Here is a 13383-nt window from a genome sequence, read left to right as displayed (position 1 = left end):
GCTCTTTGGTACCACTTATCACAACGGAAAGCTAAATACCATTTTTCCATTAGGTTGCTTATCATTTAGTACTCTGTGCTCTTGTAGTCTCAATACCTTCTTACACATTTCAGCTGGTGTATTTGGAAATAACATTTTAAAAGCTGATAAGGATTTTAAGCTTGCATCTTTTCTCATCATTTCTGAGCAAAGGGAGAAGTTTGGATTATATAAACATTCATTGCAATCTAGATTTGAAAAAAAAAAGATTTTAAAGTAAACTCTGAAAATAAAGCAGTTGCATACAAAGATGGAAGAAAGAACAAGATTTCTAAGTGTACATATGTCATCAAATGTTTAAAATACCTCCTATTTTTTTAATATACGTGTTGCAAGTCTCCCCCTCCAATTCATGGTGTTGCTGTCTGTTCAAATACAAAAATGGGATCTTATTAGCCAGACACTAAGGAGAGTTCTGTATTTAGTAGAAATTAGTCTTTGCAGCTGCTAAGCTTTAAAAACTCCATAGGCAGTTTTAGGCTCCTTGAACATTTCTGATTTGGGAGCCTTCAGAAGAATGACTGCTTGTTATTGAATCTCTGTTCTGTTTTCATGGCTGTGAAATCTGATCAGCTCCCTATTTTTCTTATTGAATCCATACAATCATTTTCAGTGGCTTTTGGACTCACCATTGAGTCCAGTTAGGAAATGCTCTGTGATGCCTCCATACAAACGTTGTTTGCACATCACCCCAAGAAAGCCAAAATAAAGACAAGGAACTTGAAATTAAAAAATAACATTAATGAGAAAGATCTTTAAAAGGTCAAAATATTTCCTTTTGTTTAAAAATTAAGTCACTGAACTGTACTGAATTTGTAATAGCAAAGTTGTTATTTACAAAAGGGACTTCATAAAACACATTTTGCATAAAGGGGCAGAAGGCCCAAAACATATTGTTGATATTAATTTATTCATTGGAATAATTTCAAATATCTCCTGGATGCCTTAGATCAATGGGTTTGTGTACTGACTGTACATATCAGAGAGCAAAGCAAGCTCGGATTCTGTTTCATCATGTATCCAGCTGGGATTGTGAATACACATTGCTGCTGTGTACTGTAAGATCAGAGAAGCAGCAGATACAGAGCAGTAATGGGGTCTTCAGTTTCTCCCTGTACAGATAATGTGACTGTCACAAATAAGAGTGTTGTTGCAAAGCCTCATTTTAGACACAGTCAATAGCTAAGACATTGGTTAATAGAACTGAAGGAGGAAATTTGACCCTGGACCTCATCCTGAGTAAAGCTGCTGTGGTTCAGAAGAGGCACATTGCTACAGTGACTGTATTGCAGTTAGGCTCAACAGCCTACCGAAACAACAACAAAATTCACAACAGTTTTGATCCACTTAAGAAAAGACAGTACAGAAAAGTAAAGATTCTTACCAGGAAGAACAAAGAAGACAGCAGCTATGAGAAAAACACTACACCAGGTGGTGTGGGAGCTACTTAAGGACACCATATGTGAAAGTCCAGCACCCACCTCCTGTTTTGAAAGCCTTGAGAAAAAGTGAAAGGAAGACGACACAGCTAAACAACTGAACAAAGGAAGTTGATAGAAACTAATGGGTTTCTATTGGGTTATATACTCAAATGATGTTTCAGATTTTTAAATGTCAAAACTCAGCAAGGCAGGCAAAGGGAGATTCTTCATTGGGATTTTTCAAAGCACGTGTGATTTAGTGATCATGGAACAAAAATAATGGTATAATAAGATCACCAGTATCAGACTTAAAAAATCTAAAAGAATTCAAGGAAAGGAAAGACCAAATAGCTGGCACTAATGCATAACCACTCAAAATTCCTTTGTTATCAAAGACTTTGAGGATGGATACTGTGATGCCAGTTTTTAAAAACAGTTTTTAAACCATTCAGGGAACTGCAAGCTTGTTATTGTGGTTTTGGCCTTAGGCAGCTTAGCACAAATTATAATGCAAAATAAGATTCATGGTGCCTGAAGAGCTGTGATCTATGTGGGAAAGATAACATGAATTTTGCAAAAAGGAAATTGCAAAAATCCTGGATTTCTTTGAAGAGCCATGAAATATGTGGTTATGGGTAGTACAGCTGATGTGCTTTCCTTAAATTTCCAAAGGTTTTTGAGACGTAGCATAAAAGAGAAAGTCCCAGAATTGGTAACTGGACAAATAGCAGCACACATCAATGTAGAGGGAGGTCAAAATTTATGTTCAATAATAGTTGGTCAGGTAAAAAGGGTGATTGTGGAGGTCAGGTTTCTTGTTGATACGCAGATATTAACTGTGGTAATGACAAGAGCTGGTTACAGTGTCATCCCAAATAGATTGGCTTGTCAAAAACAGCAGGTGAAACCCAGGTAGTTGTCAAGTGATACAGTTGGGAAAAAACAGTCAAGTTCACCTGTCACCGAGTTGGCTGTACCAAGCAGGAATCAGATTTTGCAGTGTGAAAAATAACCATGAAAACATCAGTACTTGTTTGCAGTCAAAAAAAAAAAACAACCAAAATGATGGGAATTATTAGTGTAAAAAGCAGCAGTTTGCTACAGTTCATACAGGTCTGTGTATAAAGCCAGGTAAACATTCATGGTAGAAATGCACTGTGAGATATATGCCTTTACTTATTATTGTCATCACTGTTAATTGAATTTGCCTGAAATCAGGAAGGTAGTACCCAGTTGTGGTAAGCAGCATATAGAATGGCCTGGGTTGAAAAGGACCATAATCATATAGTTTCAACCCCCCTGCTACGTGTAGGGTCACAAGAGATGTACAACGTTTAGCAATTCACCAACATCAAAGATGCTGAAGATCACTAAGAGCATGAGAAGGGGTTTTTTTTCTGATTCAAATTATCAGATGACATTACTGCACTCTCCAAAAAAGAGACTGAAAATATTTATGTGCTCCTGAGATCTTTTCAGTATTGCTCTTTTTATAATGAGCCATTATATTTTGTTGCATTTGTTAACCAAAGTTTTTCGATCTTAGTCAAATCATAGCCTGCTGATATTTTAATTTGCATGAAAAATAACTTTTTTTTCTCTTGCAAGATTCTAAACCAAAATGAAATTATTCTGCATTGACTGCTTGATACATGGAAAATTCATCTTGTGTATCAGAGAAAAAAAAAAAAAAAGTTTAAATTAGACGAAATACCAGGAGAGAGAGAGAGACTCATGTCCTGTTTCATCTCAGCAAAAAAACAGAACTACTGTGCACAAGGTCTGGAAAGCATACTGTTGGAGTTGGTCCTTGAGCAGGAGAACCAGCTACCGTACTTGAATTATGATAAGTGCGTTATAGAGGAGCTCAGAGGATGTTCTTTGTCTGTCTTTTCCTCAGGCTGCTTTATCTTCTTTTTCTTTTGGGCTGTGCTGTTCTAAAGGAAAGTTCTAATAATACTTAGGGATCTTTAAAAATCCTTACCAACATCTGTTTGTTTTCGGGTAGTTGGAGTTTGGCATGCTATGAAATTTTGCATACCTTTCTTAGACTTGCAGACACCTGAATAAATAGTCTTCCTGCTTTCATTGTCTTATGTGATGCTTTCCCTGGATATTTTCCTCTGTTGTTTGTATGAAGGCACTTGGAAAATACAGCTGGGCTTGAAGCCCTTTTCAATCATGTATTTGCCAGCAATGTGTTCATAATCATGGTTAGTGGGAGTGGGAGACACAGCAGAAGTAGTTTGCTCTTACCTTATGGAATTTAATCTCTTTGTGTCTCCAGCTACTGATGAATTACATAAATTAGCTCCCTAACTCCATAGAGGTTAATAAATAAAGTCAGCAAATTCAAAGTTCTAATGTAAACTGTTATTTATGTTATATGCTTTTTTTTTTTCGAAGAAACAAGCTGGATGTGAACTTTTCATTATCAAAATTCAGTAAGTAGTTTTTATAAACCATCTTCAAGTCTTCATTGGTGGAGCTGTGCCCCTCTTCTGTTAAGGAGACATGAGATTTGCATAGAGAAGATTTTTTTACGTTTCAGACCACATAAAATGAATTGTTAATAAATCATTTATCTTTTGTCTTTTTTTCAGGCTATTCATTACCACTTTTACATCACTCTGTCAGTCAGACTAGTGTGACTGTGCATCTGCATGGTAAACTACATCAAGAAAGGCTAAAAATAATCCAGTCGGGAAAAAAAAGTTAAATTCCTAGCAGAAGAGTGTTCCTATTAACGCTTATTTAAGGCTAAAAGAAATTACCATAGGTGAAAAATGGTCATGAACATTCTATCTGGGAGCTACTTTGCTCAGTCAGACAGAGGACAGCAAGTCTAGGCTAAACAGATTGAAGACAGTTGCTTCTGGATAATTAGATTATGTGATAAACTAAGCTGCATGTGGAGCAAAGAGGGGTCACAGGAGGGAGAGAGGTGACAGCTGGTAGGTACAGAGAGAGAAGAATCTTGTTGGGTTGGGACCAGGCTGTGAGTACAGTTTGTGTGGTCAAAAGCTGGTGTCTTTCTGTGGTAGTTAAGTATCTATATTCATTTGGAGGTGTTCAGGGCCTGGTTGGATGGGGCCCTGGCTCCTGGTCTAGTATTAAATGTGGAGATTGGCAGCCCAGTGGGTTGGAGATTCATGATCCTTGAGGTTCCTTCCAACCCAAGCCTTCTATCATTTGATGATACTGTGATCTAACTTGTCATTAAGTCTGCTTAAGTAGTATACATGACACATTTTTCATATAGTGACACTGTGACATAATAAGCCTCTTCAGCCCATGTGAAAAATTATTGCAGCCAGGTTGATATCTACTGAAATTTTTTAAATTCCTGCTGGTTTGAAATGTTGAGAATCAGACAAAAGTTTGTGTGCACAGGACAGTGGATTTTGTTCATTAATAAAAAATCAGAGCCAGACTTTGGGGCTCTTGTAAAGAAGAATCTTTTTCCATGTTGCCAATTTTTGTAAAAGAGACTAACTCTTCTCAATTGTTGAAAGTATCTAATACAAATTCACTGTCTGCATTTCCTCTGTAGTTAAGAGAGGGAGGGAGATAGAGGTGGTGAAGACCATCGGGGTGCTTTTCCATTGCAGGTGGTTTAGGATGAGGCAAATTGCTTTACGAAAATTCTGGCCTCTGGATTTAATAGAGGGAGCATACATCTAAGTATGCACTAAGTACATACTTTTTAGACAGCTCAAGTTATAGGAGCTGACTCCCACTGAACATTTGATTTAATATCACTCCGTGGGCTGTGACTTAAACATTAGTGTTTGTATTTTTTCTACAACTCCTATTTATGTATTAGCATAACTGTGGTAATCAGGTAGCCTTGCTGCCTGTATAAACAACCACTTCTTGAATCCCTTTAATCTCTTGGCTTCTCTGCTTACTGCACGCTTGTCAATTTAATAAGTTAACTGTATTGTTCAGAAAACGGGTGTTTACTTTTTTCTATTTGCTTGTGAAACTGCTCAGATTAATTAGGTGTCACCTTGTTCTTGCATAAGGAGGCAGAAATAGAGCCCATTTTATTAATCTTTGTTTCAGTCAAGTAATACATATATTTTTGGCATGTCTCTGATAACTTCTATGAGAGTCATGTTCTCTTCTGACAACATCTTGTGCTGGGATTGTGCTAAGAATAAAATCTATCAAGCTTGAGGAGTACAGCAGATTTATGTAATAGCTTTGTAATGTTGTTGTTGTTTTCCATCCTGTTTCTTTGGTATGCATACAAGGTGTTTGCTGATTTGCTCACTGATACCCACTGAACGTATGTTTTTGTTGAGCTTCCCATAGGTCTGGTTTTTGGTTTGCTTTTCCCATATTTAGAACAGTTCACTGTGACCATAGCAGTGAGTTGTCCAGACTAATCGATCTGTGTACATTGCTTTGCATTTCCCAGCATCTAATTTCATTTCTTGCTGGCGTCAGACCATGACTAGTTCCATACATCGGGCAGTGGTTGTCAAGAGGGGAAAACTGGAATAATCAGAGCAAAATTTCAGTCTTACTGATAAGTTGTTACAATATGTGAGAAGGAATGATAAAAAGTTGAAAAGAACTTGGTAATGTCTTGAATTTTATTTGTTTCTTGTGTTGGAGGAAGCTTAGTACAGATCTAATTTCCTTTTAATCAGGTAATCCTAATAACACTGGTATATAGGAATGCTACAAGAAATCTGCATTTTGACGCTTTCACCTACACTCTTCAGACCTTTTGCTGTCCTGATCTACCACAGATAAGGAAACTTCTGGATTTGGAACAAAACTTAATTATCTTAAGCCCTGTTTTCCCTTGTGCACCATTTTTCTTTCAGGTGGCTTAAAATCAATTGAGAGTGCTTAACTACACAACATGCCATAGTTTTGCTGTGATTTAGGGATTCTTGGATGCATAAAAACATGTTGTACCACTTCGCTGAGAGCCCAAATTAGAGTAGCTGTATTAGCAAACAGTGTGTTCAGGTTAACAAAGGGCTGAGAAATTTTAAGGAACTGCGTTTATAGTGGAATTCACCTATTATAACACAAGTACTCCCATGAAATTCCAAATTAAGATCTTGAGATGAAACACTGATGTTTTGTTTATATTATCTTTCACCATTCATATCTGCCTTCAGTTCTGCTATTTTATTCCTACAGGACCACATAGACGTTATTTTTCCCACGTTCCATATGCTCAAATCATGTATAAAGATATTTAGCTCAAATACCATGCATGCAAAACATTCCACACTGTGGATATGAGGTGACGTTTGGTGTGTCTTTAACATGCTGTGCCGTTCAATTACAATACAGCAAATTTATTTTTATGCAGCCTTCTTCATAGAAAGTATAGAAAATTGCTTTGTGGTGAGTCATCTGTCAGCTAAAGAACTAAAAGTCTTGTAGTGATATTTAAAGAGAGAAAGTGGCTCAGAGCTGACAGAGTTCAAGACAGAAAAAGAAACAGAAATGAAAGAGAAGGCCCCTATCTATGGAGAAAATAGAGGCAAAGACTGGAAGGGGAGGAGTGATGAGAAAGCCAAACGCTCCGGGGATGTCAGAGGCAGCTCAGGATACCACGCAGATCACTTGGAAACGTAATTTGGGCTCCAGATGTCTCTGCTGGATCACTCTGGCATTAGACAAGCAAAGATTCTAGAGAGAATTGCATAAAATCAGGTGATCGGGCTCGGTGTGATGAGAGGAATTTAGAAATGTGCAGGTAGAGGTTAAGGGAAGGATAAATGGCTTAACTTATAATGGCAGAGCATTAGAGGAGCACTGGTATTCAGGGCTCCGTGATCAAATGTGTGAGCATTTTGTTAGACTATGGAAGAGGGAATTTTACTTAATTACATGGGAAATTATTATAGGCTTGAATACAGATTTCAGCAGCAGCGCAGTCAAAAGGAGGATGGATTCTGGCAGTCTTCCTTTGCTAGTAACAGGAGGGCTTGCATTCAGAAGTGAACTTGTGTGGGAGCAAGTCAGTTCAGGGTCAGAAATGAGGTCAGGGTGAGAAATTCAGAGGTCTAGTTTTGTGTACACTGATAAGATATGAATAAAGCAACATAAAAGCTGTCTTGGAGAGCAGGAGGGACTTCTTTCCCTTGATGTTTGAACCTTTTGAAGAATTAGCTTGTAAGGAAATTACAGTGTATCAAGGGAATGGCAGAACCAAGGCAGGCTGTTAAAGGAACGCAGATTACTTTCCAAGGTCACTGATGCCCTGCATGCTTTCCCTAGAAAGATGATGTCCAAAGCTGAGCTAGCAGTATGATACCCCAAAGAACAATGATGCTTAAGAAGAAGAAAGTAGAAGAATCAGAAACAGATGTCTGATGTTTTTAAGGCACAGTACTATCATGGAGGGATGCATCAGTCCTTCACTGTGAATTACATGTTTTTTTGCATTCTTGGTCAAGTCTAGCAGCTGGTAATGTGGACCTCTTAGGAGAGTTCTTCATCCCATACTCCCCAGCCTGCACACACTGGTTTTGGCCCTGATGCTTCTTTTGGCTTTACTCTCTGTGCAGAACCATATTATGTGTAATATAATCTAAAGTATGTAGCACAAAGGAGAATACAGTCTTTACTGAAAGTAAAAGGGAGAAGAGCTTTTCTTAATGCATTCAAAGAAGTTGGCTTCGACATTGTAGAACTCAAAGGCATTCTAATCAAAAAAGCAAAGTTAGAGACACTCAGATGTCCCCAAATTTGAAAGGAGTAATGTATCATTTTATGCAGTTCCAAAGTGCTTATTGCAAATCTTATTTACAACTATCATTTCGTTTTTGAATCTGCAGAGGAGGAACATGAAGTACAAACCAAGAGAAAACGCATTCGAAGAAAGAAACTAAAGAACAGTTTACAAGATTCTAATGATTTACATGGAGAACAAGTAGAATCTGGAATGCGGGAGATTCTTGTTCAAGATAATTTACATCTGCAGCAGATAGACAGCTTCAAAATCAGCAAAAACAAAAGGAGAAAAATGAAAAAGAAGCGACAGAAAGAAAAAATGAGAGCAGCTGGCTTGCTAACAAAAACTACCGGTGTGGATTTTACATATCAGCCTGACAAAAGCAACAGAGAAGGAGCAGCAGACTTAAAAGACACAGATGAAAAGGCAGATAGTATTCTGGATTTCTTGCAGGCAACACAGCAAATTTATTTTGCTGACAGTATGTATTACTTTCTCCTTTTTCTTCTGTGAATATTGCCACGTGAGGAAAATAGATGTTCACTTCTTATTTCCATAGAATGGGCCAAGTCTACTAGAGAAGTGTATCTTTTGAGCTCATAAGTCATGCAGATAATTAGCATTTGTCCCATTTTCTGGTGTATACAAGAAAACATCCTTATCAACATAAAAAACTGTAGTCCTAATTGCTTTGTTTCTCTGTGTTTGAAAACGCACATAATATTTCTTTCTCATTTTTAAAATATTCTGGCGTGTTCAGAGTAAGTGTAGTGGTTAACATGGACCAAATTCTTCTTTTCTCTGAAAGCAAACATCCAGCGGTATTGCTTGCTTTTGGAAACGCTCAGATGAAGGCAATAATTGCTGTTCTAAACTGCTTTCATGCTTAGTGTCTCCAATCCAACCTACTTTTCAAAAAGTTCTCCTTCCCAGGAGGAGGTTCGTTTCTAATTTACAATGAAATCTAGACAGATTGCATTCAAGAGGAAAGAGGAAGGTACTGTTGGCGTCGGGAATGAGTTTTCATATTTTCATAATGTATTTTCACTTTTCCTTAAAGTAGTTGTGAAAAAGATGAATGTCAACTGATGTTTAATGCACTTTCTGTAGCACTTTAGATAGGATTACGTAGTTATGATCCCTAATAGCCTATTGTACAACCACTTTGGCCACTAAAATCAGGGAAGTTCTTACTGTTGTAGCTAAATGTGTTTCTTCTCTTGCCCTCCAAAAAAGTTTTGTGTATGATGCTTTCTATGGCTTCATAAATGTCTTCCAGAAATAATGATGTTTAATGGTAGGTATCATAATTATATGTACTTACACCAGATTCTGTTGGTATCTTCTAGAAGTAAATGTGTTTTCTCAAAGGTAAGATATTGTGCTCTTTAGCTGCTCAGCTCAGAACGTAGCTTTAAAATTATAACTGTTCTATGAAATTGGAAAAAAAAAAGCAGTGAAAATATTTTCCGAGTGCATGGCCTTGGCTGTCTTGGTGGAGCTACACGAAGAATATTAAACAGCTTACCTACCTATATAACCCACCTTAAGTTAGACCTGTCAAAACTACTCCCATAAAATTCATCTTTCGACTACTGAATTACTTTAAAAGCCCTATTAGGATGACAGGAGGGATTTCATGCTATTTTTTTTCTCAAGATTTATGCGTAGAATTTTCTTTGCTTACTGTTAAAATATTTCTGCTGTGTCAAGTCTTCATGTGACGTCTAGTATTTGAAAACCATCCTACTTTCTAGCTAATGTACTTCCATCATCAGAAATCAGAATTTTCCTACTTTATTGTGTGGCTAAGTAAATGTAGCCTACACCATTTGCATGTGCAGTAGTGTAATTCCAGACTGAGTAAAACTGCAAACTCAGTTAACCATTCTGTTATTAATATGTGTCCAAGAACAGAAAACTGGTCAGTTCTGCACAGCTGACAGAAAACCTGTGCAGGTATGACATTACATCTGTATGTCAGCGTGACTAGCTCTCTTACTAAGAGAGTCTTGGTATATATATTGCTCTGCCATTATGCTCTTTGCCTTATCCAGTTCAGTGACTTTTAAATTATCCATTTTTTTGGATAAAATTGGAAACCATTGTTTTTAGCAGCACTTTCAAATGGTCACATTGGGTTACAGTCCTTCTACTTAAATCAGAAAGCTGAGTCGGGAAAAGCCTGCTCTTGTAACTTGGTTTGCTGGTTTAATAAAAAAAACACATTTTTATAATGCATAGTGTGTAAGAACCAAAGGCTTTGGTGACAGTTCACTCTCTACATCATACTTTTCTCATACCAAATTTAGATTTCTCTTGCTTTCATGTTATTATGAATTTTATTGTCCTTTTTACAGTTTCCCTTCGTATAATTGTTTAAATAATTAATTCAAAATAGAGCTGTTCAGTACGTGATATTTGGTTGTAAGTTGTAGTAAAAAGAAAGTTGCCATCTGTGAAAATTCTGTGTGCATGTTGAATATTCTTATTGTTTTTCCAGATAAATCAAAATGCACAGATTCTACTGTAAATTCAGCTGCTCAAGGGCTTTTACAGTGTCTTGAATCTCGCAACATATCTTCTTCAGATCTAACTCTTCTACATCAGATGAAATCCCTTATATTGCTACAGGATATTGACAGACTGAAGGATGCTTTGAAACAATTCCAAGAACATTCCGTGATGCCTCCTGGTATGTACTATTGACTCATGATCGTTCACTGATGTTCTTTTTTTGTGTGGACTAAAATTCAGATTTGTCACAGATTTTTGTGTTGCGAGGCAGTAAATAATTGTATACTAGTAAGCCTACGCTTAGGCAAGATTTGAAAGGATCAATCCCACAGAAAATGTAACAATTCCCCCTATTTCTTGTTTAGTTATGAAGTTTCTGTATTCTGCAGTTGCAGAGTGCAAGATGATTAAGGTTCTTAAAGCACTTTCTTTACATTAAATACAGATTCTTTAAGATATAAAAAAGGATTATGGCAGCCCTCAGAGTTCTAATAGATACAAAATGTCCAGGTGTGCATGGAACAAAATCATTCCTGCATTTAAGAATTTGGTTCAAGAATTAATTGCAAGCCCAGATTTTATGATCTTAATTCTTGTCAGATAGTCTTGTCAGATGTAATACACATTTGCAAACTAAGCAAGACTCAGCAGGAATAGTGGCAATGGTAATTCTCCCCTTATTAAATGACCTAAATCAGCTTCTATTGATTAAATCCAAGTGGAACTGTTGAAGTGACCACATTCAAGATATTCCTCACGGGCCTTACCCAAATTCTGCACAAGATAGCAGGAATTCTGCTAGTTTTGCAGTCTCTAGGCAAGCTGCCCTTGTTTCCTCTTCTATAACAGAAATATCAAATTGAAAAGAGAAAATGAAACAAGTAAGAATCAAATCCATAGAATTACTGTCGTTTTCAAGTATCTGTATTTGTCACTTAAAAAAAACAGAAAACAATTTGCTGAAGTGTTTTGGGTTTTTTGTGATGTGTTTTTTTTTTCTTTTTAATTAAATTTTATTTTTATTGATACAACTTAGAACTTTACTTTTCAGTTGATTTTTCTGCCAGTGACTCCTGTCACTGGGCTCAATTCTGATCTTGTGCCAGGTTCACAGGTTCATTCAAGGCCAGGCTGGATGGGCTTTGAGCAACGTGGTCTGGTGGGGGCTGTCCCTGCCTATAACAGGGGGTTGGAACTAGATGATCTTAAAGGTCCCTTCCAACCCAAACCATTCTGTGATTCCACGATTCTATGATGTTGTTGTGAATTATTAAAGGATAATTAAACACCTGCTAAATATTAATTTGGCTCAACCAAGTTTAGCAGTTAGTAATTGAGGAATTTCAGTGAATGAGAATATAATGCTCTGAATTTTTTTCTGGAATTAGACATTTAATTATACATTTATTTTCCCTATCTTTGACACAACAATAGGCAGTTTTGCAGTTTTTAACATTTCAGATGTCTTTCCCAATGAGCAGGTGATAAAAGTCACAATTATAAAGATTTGTTGTCTCAGTAGATTCAAGTACTTGTTACAGAAATGCAGAATATGACTTTTTATGGAGAATGTCTATGTATTAGAAATCTTGATTTTTTTTACAAGCTGTTTTTTTCCGATTTTATTTAACTTCACTAGGATGTGATGTCCTAGAAGGAAAGGTTATTCCTTGCTAGAAGAGAGCAAGAACCTCTATGATTAAGACTTACTGGTTGATCTGTCCAGTCGTCATCGTCACATAAATGGCAGACTGCGTAGCATCTGAATAATTACTTTGTCCATCAGCGATCATGTAAAATTGAGGCTGGTCAACAAGTTTTGTTTGAAAATGGTTGTCTGAATTGTCACTGTTCAGGTTAAAAACAAAAAAGTCCTATTGGTATTTCCATTTATTTTGTAGCCTTTAACAAAAAATACTCTTCAGTCTTCTATGAATATAGGGAAGAGAATGTTTAGAACTCAAATAGGCACACATTTCTAGCAATGGGAGCTTTGCAGGTCTAAATCAATAAGTTGGTAGCCATTTGTAGAAGGCAGCCAGTTGTCTTCAGGGTTCTCCACAGTGCAGTGTGCAAAAGCAGATGCAACTGGAAGTGATGCTCCATTTGCTGGTTAGAAACTGGTTGAAATGAGAGCTACTTAATTCTCATTTCACATCAGTTATTAAAGCACGGGTGATCACCTAATTTAAAACAATGTAGTTATCTCCTAACTTACCAACTTATTCAGTTTTTACTCATCAACTTCATTCCATTATCTATTAACATTTTCCCTTTGCTGGTTAGTATCAAGTTTCAAATATATTCTTCCCTCGTTGCCTGGGAAATTATCACTCAGAGACGAGCTAGAAACTTCTTTTAACTGCCTTTTTTTGAAGAGTTGTCCTTTATATATGTCTCCATTGTGTGAGAGGTACATTTTGCACATCAGAAGTAGTGGAGTTACTGTGTGCCAACAATAAGCAGGCTGGATACATAGAGGCCCTGAAATGACTAAATTAAACTTCTTTTTTTTGAATGTGCATTCAAAGAAAAGGAAATTAAATGTGGAAGCTGTATTAACATAACATTATAAAATAATCTTGAGTGTGATATTATGTGATAAGCAACATAGAAATCCCTATCATAAAAAAAGAAATAAAGTTAAATAGACAATCCTTGAATTAAGACAGAAATTTTAGGGCTTTAATACAG

At 36.7% G+C, this 13383-nt stretch overlaps 1 protein-coding gene across 7 annotated transcripts in view; it reads left to right on the top strand.

Annotated features, from left to right (window-relative positions):
• The window catches only part of ERICH1 (glutamate rich 1), a 163734-nt gene that overhangs the window by 52820 nt on the left and 97531 nt on the right, over positions 1-13383 (top strand). For all 7 annotated transcript variants that reach the window (XR_007375339.1, XR_007375342.1, XR_007375341.1 and 4 more), the window contains exons 4-5: positions 8276-8653; positions 10676-10867. Coding sequence is in view for 2 of the 7 variants with exons in the window: in XM_048936909.1 (XP_048792866.1) it covers positions 8276-8653; positions 10676-10867 (570 nt within the window). In the remaining 5 variants the exon portion in view is untranslated. The remainder of the gene's footprint in view (positions 1-8275; positions 8654-10675; positions 10868-13383) is intronic.

The sequence above is a fragment of the Lagopus muta genome, chromosome 2 (genome assembly GCF_023343835.1).
Source record: "Lagopus muta isolate bLagMut1 chromosome 2, bLagMut1 primary, whole genome shotgun sequence".
Lineage (NCBI taxonomy): Eukaryota > Metazoa > Chordata > Aves > Galliformes > Phasianidae > Lagopus > Lagopus muta.
The sequence above is the reverse complement of the archived record's forward strand: the minus strand, read 5'-3'. Positions and strand labels throughout refer to the sequence as shown.